The sequence below is a fragment of the Microcaecilia unicolor genome, chromosome 4 (genome assembly GCF_901765095.1).
Source record: "Microcaecilia unicolor chromosome 4, aMicUni1.1, whole genome shotgun sequence".
NCBI classification, from domain to species: domain Eukaryota; kingdom Metazoa; phylum Chordata; class Amphibia; order Gymnophiona; family Siphonopidae; genus Microcaecilia; species Microcaecilia unicolor.
Window position 1 is genome coordinate 97,084,376 of NC_044034.1, and position 21,118 is coordinate 97,105,493.

The window sequence follows — 21,118 nt, forward strand, 5'->3', positions numbered from 1 at the left end:
AGGGTTAATTTTGACTTACCCATAGTCACAAAGAGCTGTAGTGGGAATTGAACCCAGTTCACCAGGATGAATGCCTGCTGCACTGACTCAGATATTTTTCACCATAGTTGTGCATTCCTTTTGTGAAATGGAGAATTCAAGTGTAGGTGTTTACCCTACTAAAGCCCTGCTCAAACCATACTCCACCTGTAAATAGCAACGTTACATCACTATACACGTGTGTGCAATCTACATGTATAACTGTTGCTATTTATATACTGAGATACTTTTCAAATAGAGGCCACAGTGTGGCACAATGACACATTTTTCCTTCTTCCATTTGCAGATTCAGGCATGTCTGTGTGGAAGGGTGGGGAGAGGCATGGTAAAGTGTCTCTTAGTAGGGTGGCAGAGGCTGTGTGCTTTGGGGGTAGTAAATGGGGTCTTTGTGGGGACTGGTGAGGTATGTGTATGGGATAGTGTATATATTATATGGCTATGTAGGGCGGATTCTGTAGATGGTGTATGGTTGAATGGGCAGATGTGGGGTTAGAGACTACTGAGGTTGTGTTATGGGGCTCAGAACTGTATGGGGGTGCTGGGTTGTTTAGAGGTTAGGATGTAGAAGTAATATGGGATTGGGGATGTATGTCTCATGGTGTTCTCACTGCCCTTCCACTTCCTACACCATTTTCCCCTTTCCCTCCCCTTCTACTCTCCCTTGCCCTCCCCATTACCCACTTGCATTCACTCCCTTCTGTCTCCCTCCACATAAGTACATAAGTAATGCCATACTGGGAAAAGACCAAAGGTCCATCGAGCCCAGCATCCTGTCCCGGACAGCGGCCAAACCAGGTCAAGGGCACCTGGCAAGCTACCCAAATGTACAAACATTTTGTACAAGTTATTCCCGAAATTGTGGATTTTTCCCAAGTCCATTTAGTAGCGGTCTATGGACTTGTCCTTTAGGAAACCGTCCAACCCTTTTTTAAACTCTACCAAGCTAACCGCCTTCTCTACGTTCTCCGGCAACAAATTCCAGAGTTTAATTATGTGTTGGGTGAAGAAAAAGTTTCTCCGATTTGTTTTAAATTTACTACACTGTAGTTTCATCGCATGCCCCCTAGTCCTAGTATTTTTGGAAAGCATGAACAGACGCTTCACATCCACCTGTTCCACTCCACTCATTATTTTATATACCTCTATCATGTCTCCCCTCAGCCGTCTCTTCTCCAAGCTGAAAAGCCCTAGCCTCCTTAGTCTTTCTTCATAGGGAAGTCGTCCCATCCCCATCCCTTTTCTCCTCTGTACATACTGCTCTTTGCTACAGCTCAGCATAGTCTGTTGATATGGTACTTGGGATCCCTGCAGCCAGTGGCAGAAGGACTAGGGAGCATGTGATGAAGCTACAATGTAGTAAATTTAAAACAAATTGGATAAAATGTTTCTTCACTCAACGTGTAATTAAACTCTGGAATTCGTTGCCAGAGAACATGGTAAAGGCAGTTAGCTTAGTGGAATTTAAAAAAGGTTTGGATGGCTTCCTAAAGGAAAAGTCCATAGGCCATTATTAAATGGACTTGGGGAAAATCCACTATTTCTGGGATAAGCAGTATAAAATGGTTTGTACTTTTTTGGGATCTTGCCAGGTATGTGTGACCTGGATTGGCCAATGTTGGAAACAGGATGCTGGGCTTGATGGACCTTTGGTCTGTCCCAGTATGGCAATACTTATGTACTTATGTTTTTCTTGGCCAGGTAGTGCTGCTCCCTTGAGTGTTGACTGTGGTACTTGGGATCCCCATGCCATAATTTCTTTTTCTTCACTGCAGCCCAGCAGTGCTATTTCTTACAGAATTATGGCATAATTTCTTCTTCTTTGCTGTGCAACTTGGATCCAAGGGCACAATTTCTTCTTTGCTGCAGTCCCCAGCACTGCCTGTCCCTCTGCTGCTATGGAACTGTGGATCCCCGCAACCCAACTATCTTCTAGTGGTGAGCCCTGCCCTACCCACCGCCCTATACTTCCTCTTAGCTTTATGCTTAGGTTTGTTTGCACACTCACAAAAAACATATGCGTACGAACAGATTCTCCCCATTAGGCACTACCACCAGAGCAAAACACACCTAAAACTATGCAAAATATTAAAAAAAAATACAAATACTCTAATTCCAAAACTTCAAATCACGAATACCAAAAACCTTCTAAAAATTGAAAATAAAAAAAGATGTCATAAGAAAGCCCACAACAGCTATCATTAAATCAAAGAATCTAATGCACAGGTCCATATTTGAGAATGCACGTCTCACCACATTGTCCACCAAAAGTTTGCTTCAAAGGATATGAAAGTGCCTCTTCTAATTTGTCCCATTTGAGGCTTCACATTCCTTGTATTCTCGAGGATGGAGCAGGGGAGCTCACTTATTGTTGAATTCAATATGGAATCTTATATGTTTACCTACCCTCTTGTGTTATAATCCACCTAGAATTCAACCGAAATAAGATGGAATATAAATCATAGAACAGAAGATAGAGAAACAATGAGGAAGGCAACCAAAACTAACCTCGATAAAGCATGATATCCAACAGGTGGTCAAGCTTTTTGGGCTGGCTGTTGGACTATATCTGTAGTAGCATATAAAGGAGTAAGTGGGCAGACAGGTGTTTTCTACTACCATGTAACATGTCCTTTCAAAGCACTTGCTAGCGCTACAGTAGCAAACATCCAATTCAAAGCCAACGGGCATGGCTTCAGTGAACCAACACCGCCCCACCCCCAAAGCTGGTACAGCAAGCTGCAGCATTACTTCTGTTTCTGAAACCCCAGCCACTCCTTTCTACTCCGCCACTTGTCTTTAGATGCTAAGGTGGAGCAAAGAAGCCATCTCCTGTCAAAACCTCAGGTTCCTGCAGTACTCCCATTGCACCTGACATCACCAAAGCAGTCAAATATTCCAATGCCCTCCATAGTCTTTGGTCAAATTGCAGGGCAATGTCCATGAACACCTGCCTAGGAACCTTATGTGGCTGAAGAAAGTGAGGGTGTGAGGGTCAGAAGCCTGGTCTAAATTTATTTATTTAAATAAGATAACATTTTATATACTGCCTTCCTTAGTCATTAAAAGTGGTTCACAATGAATAATAAAATTACAAAGGTATAAAACCATAAAAACACATAAAATAATTTCAACTTGCGATGCCTTTTTGTATATTCCCCAGCACCAATAACCAATCCCAACAACTACCATACTAAAACAGGAACCATCATAATCATGCAGAAGCAACCTGTGGGGAACGCAAAGGGATGTGAGGTCATGCGTGGAGACTCATTGTGGGACCTCATGAGGCTGAAAAGTGGGGCCACATGGGAAAAAAAAACAGTCACTCACTGGTAGGACTGGCTATGCAGCCGTGGTTGGCTCAGACAGTGCTCTCATCTGAATTCCACTTGTGAGAAAGGGAAGAATGGCACTGGATTAAGGATCCTTGAAGTGACAGACCTGTTTGCCTCTTTCTTTTTATCATTTCTGTGAAATTCCAGGGAGCAAAAACAGTAGGTCTACGACTGGGATCTCCCGGTGTCTGTGAACACCACCACCTCAACATTCCTTGGCCCAATCAGCAGAAATTAGATTTGAGAATCCAACCCAGGTTCCCTGTAGGTCAGTACATAACACTGCAATTGACTCACTGAGCAAGACATCCTTCCTTTCTTCACACTGAAACTGAAGAACTGGTTTAAAGACTACAGAGGAATTAAGCTTCTCTCCCTTTTTCCATTAGAACCTGCCACACATTTTATTTTTAATATTTGATATGGAATTTTCTTTCTACTTAAATACGAAGATAGTAATTTCCATTACCCAGGTATAATTTTGTTACTACTAATTGGGTCAATATTCAGCCCCAATGGCAAGCATTTTCTTTTACATGCCAGCTGTGGTGTTAAAAAAACAAAAAAAAAAACCACACGTATATAAGCAGTGCAATGAACATACAATAATGGAGAGAGGTCACTGCCAGCTGCTTTAAGAATAGAGGCAATTTTCTATCTGCAAGGCTAACCTAAATTAAACTACTAACTATACGGAGAGCAGCTGAGTATTGCTGTTATCCATATAGCTAGCTGGAATGCCCTCACTTCATTCCGGCACTATCTAGATGGGGGTCAGCATTTAGAGAGTTTTTCATTAGCACTGCTACTAAAAAGAGGGTGTTCACAGGGGAAGAGTATGGGCATATCATAGGCATGGCCGATATTTATACAGGCTATTTACAGAATATTGTAAGTTACACACATAAATGCCGCATTTAGTTGTGCCCATTACATCAGCCATAGACCTGGTACAAATGTGCAAACCTGCATTTAGGAACACTAATGCCGGTTTACGATAGCATTCTATAAGAACTAAACACCTACACACATACTTGTTCCTATAGCATAGGCTCACTAGCAGTGCAAATTGAGCCAGGGTCACTGAGAAGGGGGGGGGGCAGGCTAGCGGGGGTCCCCCTCCCTAGGCCTCGCAACCAGAACAAATCTTCCTCCAGTGCTACTCTTCTTCACTCTGCCACATTGCCTGGGCTGCTTTTCCCCTCAGGCCATGCATGCTCAGTTTTGAAACCAGCAATGGAAAAATTCAAAAATATCATAGTCTCTGATAACATCCACAAGTAAACATATCAACCAGGACCTTAGCCACCAAAATATGAACTCAAATCTCAGCTATCACCAATGCACCGTTTCACCTGTATAGTACACATGATATAATGTACACATTATATTAAGTATAAAGGGAACCCTCGGATGTTTTTCCACTTCTCATGCAGTCAATAATGCTGCTATGAAGTGGTATAGCATTTCTTTCATCGGGTCTCCCCAAAGTGTTTGCAGAAGACTTTTTTTCTTTTTTTCTTTCTGTTATTTTTTTGGCTTCCCAACACCACAGTGCTACAAACTTTAAATCTTTAAAACAAATGTGCTAGGTGAAAAGCTGAGTACTTATCAGTCTCTTTGAAATTCTTCTAGAAACATTCAGCAATGCCTTCCCCTGAGAACCGCCGGACTCTGCAGGTTTCAATTACTTGCTTCAGGGACAAGGGTTAAGGCAAAAAAAGGAGAACAATTCCTTCCTCAGACTCAAATTAACAGGAGACTTCCTCCTCAGATACTCCATGTGGCTTTAAAAAGGCACCAGCAAGTACTTATTGGCCGGAAGAGTCCTTCTACTGATGTCAGAAGCACAACAAACTTCATTACACACGCAGGGACCGAGAACACAACAATCCAGCCTAAACATTATCAACAGCAGGAGACAATGCCAAAAGAAAACCTAAATTATGGTGTTCCATTCCACACTTTCATTAAGTCCTTGCGGATTCATAGTTTTTAAAGTGAAGATCCACCATTGCTCTAAACGAGCCAGCTTTATATTATAATCCATTCCCCTCGATGACATAGGAACGTGATCTATAATAAACCAACGAAGATCTGCAAAAGTATGTCTAAATTGTTCACAATGCATTAATATGGGAGCAGTCACAGTTTTTGTAGCTAATCTACTTTTGTGTTCCATGAGCCTGACCTTCATGTGTCTAGTAGTGCGCCCTAAGTAATATAAATGACAAGGACATTCAATAATATAGATGACAAAAGATGTTTTACATGTAGTCTTATATCTCAACCTAAATGTCTGAGAAGAACCATACGGGATCCATTGTGTCATGCACACAGTCTGGCTACAGAACTGGCAAGCGCCACATGGTTGATGTAAACCTTCCTCTCTTGGATGGCTCTCAATAGCCCCAGATGTGTGCACTAGACGGTTCCTGCTGGATCATTGTGTTCTCGGTCCCTGCGTGTGTAATAAAGTTTGTTGTGCTTCTGACATCAGTTGAAGGACTCTTCCGGCCAATAAGTACTTGCTGGTGCCTTTTTAAAGCCACATGGAGTATCTGAGGAGGAAGTCTCCTGTTAATTTGAGTCTGAGGAAGGAATTGTTCTCCTTTTTTTGCCTTAACCCTTGTCCCTGAAGCAAGTAATTGAAACCTGCAGAGTCCGGCGGTTCTCAGGGGAAGGCGTTGCTGAATGTTTCTAGAAGAATTTCAACAAGACTGATAAGTACTCAGCTTTTCACCTAGCACATTTGTTTTAAATATTTAAAGTTTGTAGCACTGTGGTGTTGGGAAGCCAAAAAAAATAACAGAAAGAAAAAAAGTCTTCTGCAAACACTTTGGGGAGACCCGATGAAAGAAATGCTATACCACTTCATAGCAGCATTATTGACTGCATGAGAAGTGGAAAAACATCCGAGGGTTCCCTTTATACTTAATATAATGTATACATTATATCATGTGTACCATACAGGTGAAACGGTGCATTGGTGATAGCTGAGATTTGAGTTCATATTTTGGTGGCTAAGGTCCTGGTTTATATGTTTACCAGTTTTGAAACCAAGCATTCGCGACATGAGAGAAAAAGCAGCTGCAGGGCAAGCAAGCCATTCGGCAGAGTGAAGAAAAGCAGCGCTTGAGGAAGACTCTTCTGCTGGCGGGGCCTTGGGATCCCCACCAGCCAAGGTATTTACAGTTGCAGTGGGCAGGGGGCGGCAGCAATCCTTTAGGGGCAATGGCAGCGGGGAGGGGAGGTGGCCCTGCCCTGGGCCCAGCTCAGTCTCTCGGCAGCCCTGAATTGAGCATCTAAAATGAATATTGGGCCAAATGTTTCTTATAGGTTTTCTAGGGCCTTTTGGCTCACGAAAAAGCAGCACCACAGAATATAATTCAGTGAAGCTCAAAGAAGCAGCACTTTGTGGTGTATCTTATTTTATCCTGTTGCATGAATTATTCTCACTTTGACCCATAAGGAAAGAGCTGTCTTTAATATATGGACTCTCTGTATAGGCTAAACCTGAAACCCACTGGTGGCTACTACTTTGACAAGGATGGAAAAACACTCAAGCGATGGAGTTGGTGGGACTTCAGTCAACATATTCATGCACCCCCTTTCCAATCCATCAACATGAAAATAAATGCCAACATCAGAATTCGTGTTATAAGCCAGGATCAAATTTATCTAATCTTTTCTAAAAAAGATCACCTTGTTGGTTTCAACATAGGTGCCAAGCTGACGGTAAGTTTTCTTGACTGATGGATGAATCATTAAAGGAAGTACAGGTAATCTCTTCCTTTATATATTATATTTTATTTATTCATTCATTCATTCTTATAATCCACAGTTATCCAAAGACATAGTTTTGGTTTAATGTGGTTTACATACAACAAGAAAAAATACTAGTGAGTTGTAGAATTACATAACAATATGGAAACATGAATACATTTAACCTTAAAATTTCTTGAATAAGTAGGTGTCTAAGTCTTTTCTGAATTGAAGATAATTTGCCATTCTTCTTATGTTCTTGGGAATTGAGTTTCACCATTTAGAGCCCAAGTAATTGAATCCAGCATTGTAGATAGACTTGTAAATTATGTTTTTACAGTTGGGTATATGTAGTAATAAATATCCTCTAGTTTCTGGGCTCATATTTCTTGTTGATAACTCTATCATGTATTCAGGAGTCATGCCGTACAATATTTTGAAAATAAGAGTGCTAGTTTTAAAAAATAATCTGGCTTTAATTGGGAGCCAATGTGGCAATGGGGTTACTCTTTCATATTTTGATTCATTTTTTTGAATATCAATCTCGCTGCCATGTTTTGAACGGTCTGCAATGATTTTATAAGTTTTCTTTGTACCCCACATAAACTGCATTGCAATAATCTAATTAATATCATTGATTGTAGTCAAGTTCCATAAAGTTTTGAAACTTTTTGATATGACTGCTGAAATTTGTTTTTAAAGACAGATGTTTATCAAAAATAATACCTTAAATATTTTGTTGTATTTCAGTTAGGTACGTTTGTTGGTCAATTTTGAAGTATTGGTAGGAAGTGGGATTATGCAAGCTGGACGTGACCAGGAATTTGGTTTTATCTCTATTATGTTTAAGCTTAAATACTGTAGCCCAATTTTCCATAAGATACAGACCACTTTTAACCTTGTCCAGTATCTCTGAGATATCATTGCAAAAGGGTAAATATATAGTGACATCAGCGTATACGAAAGGATTAAATCCCAATTTGTCCAGTTTTTTTTTCCAAGTGGAGCCATCATAACATTGAATAACATAGGTGATATTGGAGAACCTTGAGGCACTCCCCATTCTGAGATCCAAGAGGTTGGAAATTGGTTGGATATCTTAACATAGTAGGATCTGGTTTTAAGGAAGCCAATGAACCTAGTAGCTACTGTACCATTGATTCCCATATTGTCAAGTAGATTTGTTAGTATTGTGTGGTCTACTGCATCGAAAGCACTCAACATATCAAATTGCAGTGGTAGAATATAGAAATACCACATGGACCCAGCCCAATGGCTCAGTGCAGAGGGACTTAAGTTCACTTTCCTACTCAGGTCTTCAACTCTCTTGGCTGACTGAGGTTGCGGATACTGCAGAGACATCATTCACAACCGCTGATGGAAGGGGTTGATAGTCATTGTGCAATGGTGACACCTCATGGCTGGATTCAGGGTACATGATTGCAGAGTTCAAGAATGAGTCCTGTTCCACACCCCTTGACTGAATTGTTACTGCAATGACCAGTCTAAAGCATGGGTTCTCAACCCAGTCCTCAGGACACACCTAGCCAGTCAGGTTGTCAGAATACCCCTTTCAGAGGCTGCTTTTAACTCTCAGCCCCCTATTCACCTGTTCTGTACCCCTGGTTTCTTTAATTATTCTCAAATACATAACTCCCTAATCCCTTGTTTGTGTGTCTTGAATAGATTGTAAGCTCTGTCGAGCAGGGACTGTCTCATTCGTGTTTTGTGTAGGGCGCTTCAAATGTCTTGTAGTAGTAATAGTAATGAAATATGCATGAGATAAATTTGCCCACAGTGGAGGTAGTGCTTACAAATTTATCTCATGCATATTCATTGTGGATATCCTGAAAAGTTGATTGGCTGGGTGTGTCCTGAGAACTGGGTAGTGAACCCCTGGCCTAAAGTAATTTGGAGAGGGTATAAAATAGGGATGAAAAATAGTTGTGAATGAAAGTTCAATGAGCCAGATCCAAATCTGATCTTTTTTGACCTGGAAACTCAAAGAAACAAAGAGGAAACCAATAGGTCAAGGTAAAAAAAAAAAAAAAAATCACATGAATGAGGGACAGAATTACTTTGTTCTTTGCTAACAATTAGCCATGGATGAATGTCTCTGTCTGTGTTTAAGATTTAAATGGGATTCCGCTTTGATCTATTTAATTCCTTAATTGCTTTGTGGACAGCATCTTCAGTGACAATTGTGTTTGCAGGGTTTATCAGAGCTTAAGGTTCATATTTAATTTATGACGATTAAAATTCAGGCATTGATAAACGTTTGACTTCATCTAGTGACTTGCATCCCCCTTTGATGTCATTCAATGCACAGTAAATATATCCAGCCTTGAGCAAGTATGGCCCAAGAAGCAGATAACAGACCTCATATTTAATGGAGGGAAACCGTGAACTTGTATCTGACATGCTAAAGTTTAGCAGAACCCAGGCAGCGTGTAGTAAAGCTGATTGCTGGTAGCAATAAAGAGATGAATATTTTAAATAATTTTAAAGAGATAAAGGAAGCTTTATTGCACAAACAGACATTAAAACTGATTACTTTGCATCTATTAATATGGTGGAGGGGATGCCCGAGAGGTTCGTTAAAATGTCAAATTCTCATACTTTTCCCTTCATTTCAGTGCTATTGTACCGCCTTTTATAAAGTGTGTGAATCTCATTAACAATGGTGTATGGAGACTGGATATACTATGCATCTATTCTGCTTATGCCACTTTAATCTTCTGGTAAAGGCCTTCAGTGTACATTTCATAGCAATGAATGGATATACATCATAGGCCTGATATAACGGGGTTCGAATTTTTACACCGCATTGTGTCTGCATTATATCAGGTCTCTGTTACCCGCACCAGCACCTGCACTCCAGTTCAGTAAAAGGCTGCATGTTTCATTGAAAAATCAAATGGACTTTATTAAACATCATATCCTCTCATTAAAAGTGAATGTGGTCACAACACAGAAAACACAGGCTTTAACATTAACATCCTGGTTTAGTAAATGAGTCCAGAGTTGACTGTTTTGATGTTTCTCATTCTTCCATTTTGCACTTTCAATAATCAATTTCAAATGAAGAATATGAATCATCATTATCAGATTGCAGCCATTAAAGAACAGTATCCATTGCCACTAAAGCCAATGTTAATTTTTGTTGGTGGAGAGTCATCATCACTGCTGTCCTGAGATTGATTTTCACTATGTGCATGATGACAAGCATTTGCTGCAATTGTCTGATCATTTAGACAATCACATGTAGGGCACTCGTCATCGATATAAATCCAATCCATAGTATCTGCAATACCACACTGCAAGAATAGTTCTTGACACAGAGCTTCCGTCTTCTCTTCAGAGTCCGACTCACCTTCCGGTTCCCCTGTTTCTGGTGCAAACGCTTCATATAACCCTCTCTCCCAACACTTTTCTATTGTAGATGGTGCTATTACATCCCATGCCCTTCCTTCTAGATCAAAAACACTGGCGAGTGTTAGACGTTCAGTTATGGTTATTTCCTCATCAATGATCAGCTTTATTAAATTTCTGTGATAATGCATCTTGAATGTTGAAATGACACCTTGATCCAAAGGTCAAATCTTGGAGGTGGTGTTTTTTGGGAGGTAAATTACCTTAATTTTCCCATCACGGCTGATAAGGCATTCTTCCGAGGATGGGGCAGGGCAGTTCTCCAGTAGCAGAAGTGCTTTAGGTTCTAACCTTTTCTTCTTTAAATGTGCACGCATGGATGGTACAAAACGTTTGTGAAACCACTCCTCAAAAATGTTGGCAGTCATCCATGCATTTTTACTGTAATGGTAAGAAAATACTAGGATTTGTAAGTTTTTGTGGAGGAAACACTGGGGAGACCTCGATTTCCCTATACACAGCAGTTTTACTATGTGTGTTGTGATATCCCCCTTCTCACTCAGGGTGACCTGGTTCTCAATATGCAGATCATATGCAAATTAGTGTGCTACCCCTTCTCGCTCAGGGTGACCTGGTTCCCACTAAGCAAATTAAACAGGTCTCACCAACTGCATATTTCTCAGGCAACTCTTTATTCCAGCCCCTGGGCACACTTCTTCTAGCTTAATACTTTATACTTTCATAGATCTTCACACTGAGCCTCCCCACCCAGATACATGGGCTCAGTACAACACCAATACTTTGGGGACTCTCAACCCCAGGCTTTGCAGCCTGCTTCTCTCAGTACTTTGGACACACAGTCCCCTCTTTGAACACACACTTCCTATAAGTACTGAGGACACACAGTCAAACACTAATGCTTTAGGGACTTCTTACCCCAGGACTTTCAGCCTGCTGATCTCCTTTGGACACCCAGTCCACCCCAAGTCCATAAGGTTAGCCAGTATCTTTCAGGGGCTCTCTCTTCTTCTGCTGCTAGCTCACTTCCCTTCCTTTCACACCTCAGGTGGGGTATAAAGTGGTTAATTAGCTACACAGGACCCAGCCCATAACCGCCTGCACCTGTGGACCTCCCAGGGCTCTCCCCGGTCCTAGCGACCTCCAGTTCTTCTAGCGCCCTCTAGTGGCCTACACCGTATAGGACACCCTCTTACTTATCACAGCGTGCCAGGCTTATTGACACAAAACTGCAAAGGCACACTGTCTTTCATCAATTTGAAACCCTGTGCCTTTTGTTCCTCAGATTTACTGGCTAAGGTCTGCTCAGGAAGCATGTGATAGCAAAGTCCTGTCTCTTCGCAATTATAAATTTGCTCTGGAACGTACCCTTCTTCATCGATGATAGCTTTTAACTTTGATGGATAATCATCAGCCGCTTGAGTGTCAGCTGATTGAACTTCACCAGAAATTGCAACTTTTCCGATGGCGTGCCTCTTTTTAAATCGGGTAAACCAACTCTTACTTGCTTTAAATTCCTTTTCCTCTGCTTGTAGCCCACGCTGTTGGTCTAGTTTCTTTTTCACAGGGAGGGAGGCGGGGTGCCCTGGAACTCTGAGCACAGGGAGGGCGGCAGGTAGGGGGACATGGAACTCGAAGGGAGGGGGAGGGAAGAGTGCCGCCGTACAACTCAATGGGGAGGAATGCCTGATGACACACAGAGGGACGGAGAGAGGTAGGGAGGGGGCCATGGAACCTTGCTAGTGCCCGTTTCATTGCTGAGAATAACCATAATGAATATGTATGACCTCATACATATTCATTATGGTTATTCCCAAAAAAGCCAGCTCTTTCTCCCTTCCTTCCTCCTTACCCAGCACTCCCTCTTCCTCTCCAGTAGTATTTCCCCACCCCCTTTCACATACCATGCCAGTGTAGACCTTAGAAATGCATAAGCTCTATATGTAGATCCTTCAAGAGGTAGTGTGTCATGATTTATTCTCTACACCCTTTCTGATGTTTTGGTGCCACCTCAGTAAGGCAATCTATCCATTGCAAAACACTATACACAAACTTGTGCAAAAACACACTCAGAACCTTACCAAACCATAACAGCACTAATTCCAAGGACATGACAAGCTACAACCTTATGCGTGGAAAGGCAGCACTGTAATTACACCGGGCTCTAAAACACCAGTACACTACCTAGTGAAAAACAAAACAAAAATGGCTGCAAATACTACACGCTAGCAGAATACTGCACCTTGATCACACATGAAAAACACATGACACAACAGATGTGACACAAGGAACTAGAAATAAAAAAAATATGAAGGCAAAATAACTGGAAAGTTACCTCAAGAAGTCAGACTCAGCAGGCAGCAATACCAGAAAAATTGGAACTTACATGCAAAATATCACAGATTCACATTTCCAAAAGCTGACATATTCCAATTAATAAATTCTGAATAAAATACTTTTTTCTACCTTTGTTGTTTGATCATTTAGGTTTTCTATTCGCTTTGGTCCCAGTGTCTTCTTTCTTTTTTTTTTTTTAATTCTTTAGTTATTATCATTTTACATTATCTTTACAAGTTAAACACTTGTTAAACAGAAACACAGCTTGTATTAAAGTAAAGTAAAGAATTTACATTTGACAAAATTATTATCGGCTTTCTTAGACCACTATAAACGTGGGGGCGTGATAGAATCAATAGGAGGTATCAAGTAGAATTTTAACTTTAAAGAAAAGACTACGTGTGATTTACCTCACCAAATTTTACAATATCCAACATTATTTTAACCTTTTCAAATCAAGAAATGCTTTTAATTGTTCAGGTGTATAAAATATGTACCTTGCATCTACATAACGAATCAAACATTTACACAGGCAAGGAAAAAAAGTCCCCCTCCCCCCCGCCGAGTTTCATTCATAGTCAAGAAAAGATTTCTCCTTTCTTGGGTCAATTTAGTAACATCTGGGTAAATCCAAATCCTGCACCAAAAGGAGCTTTTGAATATCTATATAGTCTTAAGGTCTATAGTATTGAGGTCTTGTTCAAATACAAAAGACACCAAGAGCGTGGCTCTTTCCTTAGTATTTTCTATCGATTGCTCCAGAATGGCAGATATATTGTTCACATCGATATTCATATCTTCTCCACCTTTATTCTCTCCTTCATTTTTCGCCGGGTTCTTAGGTAGATAATAAATCTTATTAATAGAGGGAATTGCTTCCTGGGGAATTTTCAAATTTTCAAGCAAATATCTTTTAAATAAGTCAATAGGCAAAGTCCCGGGAACTTTAGGAAAATTTAAAAGGCTGAGGTTTAAACACCTATTAAAATTCTGTATCTGCTCAATTTTTTTTTATAGAGATCCAATTTATCTTTAGCTGTTGTAAAATTAAATTCTTGAAGTTGTTTCACTTCAGTTTGTATTTGTTTAACCTGGGTAGAGAGATCTTCTTTCACTGAATCCACTTTCTTAATCAAATCTTCAAACTTGAGATACAAAGCAGATACCTCACCTGAAGATTTTTGAAGAGTTAAGTTTATATTATTAAGCATTGTCCATATTTGTCCAAGATTTATCTCCTTGTCTCCGAGGCCTCCGGAAACCCACGGGCCTCAATTTCCAGATTCCCTTTCTGCGACGCTATACCCTCGCCAGAGAACTCAGACGCTGCACTTCTGGAAGCGTGTGGGCTTTCTCTAAGCGAAGCAGCAGAAGCCGGACAGGGAGGATTGTTGGAAGCTGAGGGAGGAGATAACGATGTTTCTTGTCCTGGCAGAGGCTCTGCTCCTTTGGTTTCCTCCGCTTCTGGAATCACCCTCAGTTTGAAGAGTTATGCTAGCCCTTGCTCTCAGTAAAATACAGGCCAATGGCTCATAATAAGAGCTAGGCTTCTTAAAATCAGAGATCACCTTTGACACAGTTACATTTCACTGTGGCAAGTGCTGAACTGGCAAGGGTGGGGGCAATCTACTCTGTAAACAATCCTAAGATTGGCACCTGCAAGACGTCATAAGCAAGAGTTGCTATGGTTACGTAGAGATAGTGCTGGGTCAGCTGCACCCCAGGTGAGAACATCCAAAGGGGGGGGCTACAGGAAGGTTTGGGAACATGTGAAGTCATTCTGATCGACTGATAAGGACTAGGAGCCCAGTTGAGACAGCTGGGGTCCATTGAAATGAATAGGGCCAAAATTGTATATAAGCAGCAGTTTGAGGAGTATTAGTTCAGATGAGACGAGAAGAAGAAGGAGATGAGAGGAAGAAGACGAACAGAGAAGGGAGACTCCAGAAGGCTAGAGAGAGAGGACGTGCCATGATATGCGGTTCCATTATGTGAATGCTTAACCTACCTGTATTACCATTGGTAAGATTGTAATAAACTATTTTATTATATCTACTACATACTGGGTTCCTTTCTAATTACAAGAGTCCATACTGCCTGACGGTATAAGCCTGTCATGAGCAGATTCAAGGTTGGGAAAGCTAGATATTTGGAGGGCATATGTAACTTTGCCCAGAGAGAGATGAGACGGGCCACTGCTTCCGCTGCTTGATTAGCAAAGGCAGATTCAGAGAAAATAAACAAGTTCCGCTAGGGAGGTTCCGGTGAGGAGTCGATCTAGTCTCTGCTGGATTGGGGACGATGTAGATGTAGGCGAGGGAACAAACCTCACATTCCCTTACCTCTTAGTATGTGGCATATTGAAAAAGGAAAAAGTTTCTTGAAGAAAACCTTCCAACTAGAGCACAGCATTCTCTCACCGTCTGAATCACACCGCCATCTTGCCACGCCCCACCCCCTTTCCATTTGATATTTTTTCACTCACCATGTCCAGCATCCTCCTGTGTCCTTATGCATCCTGTCTACCATCTGTAGCCATAACTATCCTTCCTCCATTTTCAGTAAATGCCCTCAAAGTGTTCCAATCCAGCCCTTAAATTCAGCAGTTTTCCCTCCATCCATATCCAGCATTTCTCCTCACTCCCCTCCCCTCCCCTCCATCCATGTGCATCTCCTTCCTCTGTCTTCCCTCCCCTCCATCCTTGTCCAGCATTTCTCCTCTCTTCCCTCCCCTCCATCCATGTGCATCTCCTTCCTTACTTCACTCCCCTCCATCCATCTATTTCCAGCAACTCTCCATTCTCCCCTGCCCTCTCCTCCATCCACTCATATCTAGCAAATTTTCTCTCTCCCCTGCCCCTCCATCCATGTCCAGCAATTCTCCTGTCTCCCCTGCCTTCCCCTCCATCCATCCATGTCCAGCAACTCTCCATTCTTCCCTGCCCTCTCCTCCATCCACCCATATCCAGTAAATTTGCTCTCTCCCCTGCCCCCTCTATTCATCCATCCATGTCCAGCAATTCTCCTCTCTTCCCTGCCCTCCCCTCCATCCATCCATCCATGTCCAGCAACTCTCCATTCTCCCCTGCCCTCTCCTCCATCCATCCATATCCAGCAAATTTGTTCTCTCCCCTGCCCCCTCCATTCATCCATCCATTGCCAGCAATTCTCTTTTCTCCCCTGCCCTCCCCTCCATCCATCCATGTCCAGTAACTCTCCATTCTCTCCTGCCCTCTCCTCCATCCATCCATGTCCAGCAACTCTCCATTCTCCCCTGCCCTCTCCTCCATCCATCCATATCCAGCAATTTTCCTCTCTCCCCTGCCCCCTCCATCCATCGAGGTCCAGCAATTCTCCTCTCTCCCGTGCCCTCCCCTCCATCCATCCATCCATGTCCAGCAACTCTCCATTCTCCCCTGCCCTCTCCTCCATCCACCCATATCTAGCAAATTTGCTTTCTCCCCTGCCCCCTCCATTCATCTATCCATGTCCAGCAATTGTCCTCTCTCCCCTGCCCTCCCCTCCATCCATCCATGTCCAGCAATTCTTTTCCCTGCCCTCCCTTCCTCTCCACATCCAGCAATTCTCCTCTCCCCTCCCCTCCTCTCCACGTCCAGCGATCTCTTCTCTCCCCCTGCCCTCTCCTCCTCTCCATATCCAGCAATCTCTTCTCTCCCCTCCCATCCATGTCCAGCGATTTTCCCTGCCCTCCCTCAGCTCCCCGACAGCCTTCCTCTTCGTACCTTCCTCCCCCTCCCCCCCGCGCGCATGTTTAAACCTTTTATTTTCCTCACAGCAACGGCAGTGAAGCACACAACACAGCGGGCTCGCCTCCAGCCTTTCCCTTCCCTCACACAGTGTCCTGCCCTTGCGGAAACAGGAAATACATCATCGCAAGAAGGCAGGACACTGAGTGAGGGAAGGGAAAGGCTGGAGGCGAGCCTGCTGTGTTGTGTGCTTCACTGCCGTCGCTGCAAGGAAAATAAAAGGTTTAAACATGCACGCGGGGGGGGGGGGGGGGGCAGGAAGGAACAAAGAGGAAGCCTGTCCAGGAGCTAAGGGCGGGAAGAGCTACCTGCAGTGTTGCGCCAGCCCTGCGTTTGGGGGGCAATGCCCGCCTCACCCCCCCAAACTATGCCCATGGTCACAAGTACCTGCAGAAACCCAAATAGTAGCAAAATTCCATGCTACAAATCCCAGGACAAACAGTGGCTTCCCCCTCCCTCCCTCCCCCCCCCTCTCAGTAGCAGACTATGGACATTATTTAAGATTGCTTATAATATTTATGATACTTATATTTGGTTGTGTATTGGTGGTATTGAGCCTTTTTTGTACTAATATTACTTCTGCAATATGCTACTCTACGGTCACATGTAGATTATAAATCATGCCTCCCTGTGTATAAATTTATGCACACGAGCATTTTATAAATGGCTACTTCTGTGCATAAAATAGTTTTATGTGCAGAAATGCATTTTAAAATGACCTCTCTCCTTAACCTGCAAAGATCAGCTTTGAAGTAGCTGCTCATGGTCATCTGGTGGCATAAGGGCCTCTGCCTGTCTATTTGGACAACAACAGTAAGTAAGTACAATTCTTGTGTAAAAGATTTAGCACTCTATGGAGCCATTTTACTAAGCCGTGCTCAAAAAGCAGCCAGCACTGTTTGTAGTGCGTGGGTTTACCTTTTAGCATGGTGGTAAAATGGCCGTACTTATATACTTTCCTGTAATGGCCATGCACTAATTTCCCAATCACTGCGTGGCCATTACCGCAGGAGCCCTTCCCACCACCTATTTGGGAGGCAATAAGGGCTCTCACACTAATCGGGCAGCATGCAGCAATGTACCCATGCTACCCGATTAGTACAGGGCACGCCTACTCTCTGCCAATAGACACGCCTCCTGCACCAACAAGTAAAAACTAGTCTTTAGCGTGGGATTGGCGTGCACTGATCGGCACACTACTGCAGGACGGGCAGTGCTTTTTGGTGCACAGTAGGCATGCACTAGTGCATACCGTGGCTTAATAAAAGGACCCCAGGTATGTATGCCCTATTAGCAATATAATGGGTGGTTTTATGGATCTTTGTGTTCCTGTCCTATACTATTTTTGGCATTCCATTTCCAATCTGTAAATTATTATTTTAGCAATTGTAAACCACTTTGCTGTGTTACACAAAAGGAGGTATAGAAAGTATCAACTAAACATTAAATATAAACATAGGTCATAGGTTAATATTTGTTCATGTCACTTTTTAAATTGTCCTTTGGTTTTCAACAGTCTAACATGATCATTTTTAAAAGGGTCTTTGCAGGTCTGAGTTTAATGTTGACTATAGGCAATTTTCCATATCTTTAGAGAGTTCATTGGTGTCACATCTGCAGGTCTAGCTTGGATTGTTTTATGAAAGCCTTGATTACAGTTGTGTAAAAAAAGATAGAAACTCATTATAATAGGAAAAAAGTGCTATATCCTCACTTTTAAGGTTTTCTTAAACTTTTTGACTACCACTACCTTCAAAAGAATGTTATCAAACAAATTTCTCTACATTTAACACGTATTTCAGAGAGAGCTATTTAACAATTCTTTACCCCCTCTACCTGTAGTTTTAAAGGGCACACTTGGAGGTGTCTTCTGAAGGTTGAAGTTATTTTGTCACCTGTCTTTGCTGTCAGATTTACAGCACAGAACAAAAACAATAAAAGGGCCCTTTAACTAAAGGTGTGCTAGAATCTAGGCTTTGCACATCTTAAACACATGACTTTCCTGTGCACTCAGCCTCAATTCAATGCAGCACTTTTTAGGCCATTTAAAAAGCTTTTTTTATTTCAGGACATGTGCTAATGTTGTCATTAGCTTGCATTACCTGTCAAAAATTAACACGCTAACCCTCGGATTCTATATAGCGCACCTAGAGATCCGTGCTGAAAGCCAGGCAGATTCTATAATAACACGTATAACTTAATTGGCCTAACAAGCTAATTAGCATAGATAACAGCACAACAAGCAATCATGAGCACTAATTGGCAATAATTAAAAGTTATGCACACAACTCACTAAGCATGTTCTGTAATACACTGTGCCTCACTTCTAACACACACAGACAAAAAGGGGTGTGGTTATGGGCGTGGAAATGGGCATTTCGTGGGCGTTCAGAAATTTACGCGTAGTTATAGAATATGGCCCTCTGCACCTAAATCTACATGCTTGGATTTAAGCCATGTTTTCATTGGTGTAAATGGACATGCATAGTTTTAGGTGCTGGGATGTCAACTAAGCGTATTCTATATACCTCGCCTAAACTTAGGTGCCGATTATAGAATATGCTTAGGGGGAAGTGTTTTCCACATGGATTTTTAGGTGACATATATACAATCCCCCCCCCCCCCCCCCCCAAGTGCTGTCGTATTAGTTTCCCTTTATTGAGTTAGTACATGGCAATCTGAACATGCTACCTGGTTAATGCTTCCATACCCATTCTTTGCCCATGACATGCACCCAAAAAATATCTAACATGTAGGATAGCACGCTAGCAGGCAAAATACTTCAAAATGCTTTAACACATTTTGTGGTAGCCTTTTTATTTTTTGCGCATTAAGCACACATTAGGGCTTAACACCCTTTAGTAAAAGGGCCCAAAAGGTTGACAGTGTACAAATTAATTAAAACACAAAGACTATTACCACAAGGACATTACTACTACTAATATTTCTAATAGCGCTACTAGACATATACAGTGCTATAAACTTGAACATGAAGAGATAGTCCCTGCTCGACAGAGCTTACAATCTAACCAAGACAGACAAACAGGACAAATAAGGGATAAGGGAATTACTTAAGGTGGGAATGATAAAACAGATATGGGTACTGAACAAGTGAATAGGAGTTAGGAGTTAAAAGCAACCTCGAAAAGGTGGGCTTTTAGCCTAGATTTGAAGATGGCCAGAGATAGAGCTTGTGGAAAGGTATTGAGGACCTGCAGAGTGAATGCACTTGTAAGTCAATAAGAGAAGTCTGAACTATATAGAGAATTGGATATAGCAGATGACGGCAGATAAAGACCTGTACGGTCCATCCAGTCTGCCCAACAAGATAAACTCATATGTGTTACTTTATATGTATACCTGACCTTGATTTATCCTTGCCATTTTTGGGGCATAGACCATAGAAGTCTGCCCAGCACTTGCCCCACCTCCCTACCACCGGTTCTGCCACCCAATCTCTGCTAAGCTTCTGAGGATCCATTCCTTCTGAACAGGATTCCTTTATGTTTATCCCATGCATGTTTGAATTCCGTTACAGGACCAGAAGTGGGTGAACTTGATCAGAAACAGACAAGGGTGGGTGATTAAAATTTGATTTACAGTGCACCAATCAACTACTCTCCAGTTGTTGAGCCGAAACAGGCTTTCCATATAACATAAATAGTGTGGAGTCTATATGCTGATTCTATCTTTACCTCCAGGTTCCACTGTGCTAAATTACAGTGTTTTGTTTCAATTGGATTTTTTGCAGTTGAGAGACCAAAAGAATCTTGAAAGTCCAAAGGCACAGATATGCAAGATAGAGCATTATCTTCATTTACAAACTGCTGTAATCCGTAGACTCCTACAGCAGATCCACAATATGCTAAAGCACCCGACTCGCCATCTGGTTGAAACACTACGGCCCCAGGATCTCATTGTTCAGTTCCAGAAGGCCAAAAAAAGGCAAGAAAGCTACTACAAAAAGAAAAATGATTCATCAACATCAATTGAGCAGATACCACCACGGAGTAAGACAGCTAAGCCTTACAGCACAAATAAACGAAGAGTAACACGCAAGACTGCTAGTTCCTAAACAAACGTTATGATGTAGAATTATTCCTGAAGAAATAAATGGACTTCCATGTATTAAGACAGATTATCATCACAGCAGCACAAATGATTCCACAAGCATATCATCAAGATAATAAAAAATTATTTTCATGCAAGAATCAACAGCTACAAAGTGCACCTCATTTTAGAGGAGCTCCATCAGAGTCAAATTCCTAGTACAAATGTCTCATTAGCATAATGCACCCACACTACTAAAAGAAAAACATATTTACATCATTATGCTTTCTTTGTTGTAAATATTTTTTTTAAATTCACTTTTAATATATTCCTGATTGGTCTTGTACACATACTTCAGTTTTATTAAGTACTAGTAAAAAAGGCCCGTTTCTGACACAAATGAAACGGGCGCTAGCAAGGTTTTCCTCGGCTCCC

At 41.9% G+C, this 21,118-nt stretch overlaps 1 protein-coding gene across 4 annotated transcripts in view; it reads left to right on the top strand.

Moving 5' to 3' along the window:
* The window catches only part of ERICH6B (glutamate rich 6B), a 124,855-nt gene extending 103,737 nt beyond the window's left edge, over window positions 1-21,118 (top strand). For all 4 annotated transcript variants that reach the window (XM_030200510.1, XM_030200509.1, XM_030200511.1 and 1 more), the window contains exons 12-13: window positions 6,884-7,112; window positions 20,385-21,118. In XM_030200510.1, coding sequence (XP_030056370.1) covers window positions 6,884-7,112; window positions 20,385-20,708 — 553 coding nt within the window. In that variant the 3' untranslated portion in view covers window positions 20,709-21,118. The remainder of the gene's footprint in view (window positions 1-6,883; window positions 7,113-20,384) is intronic.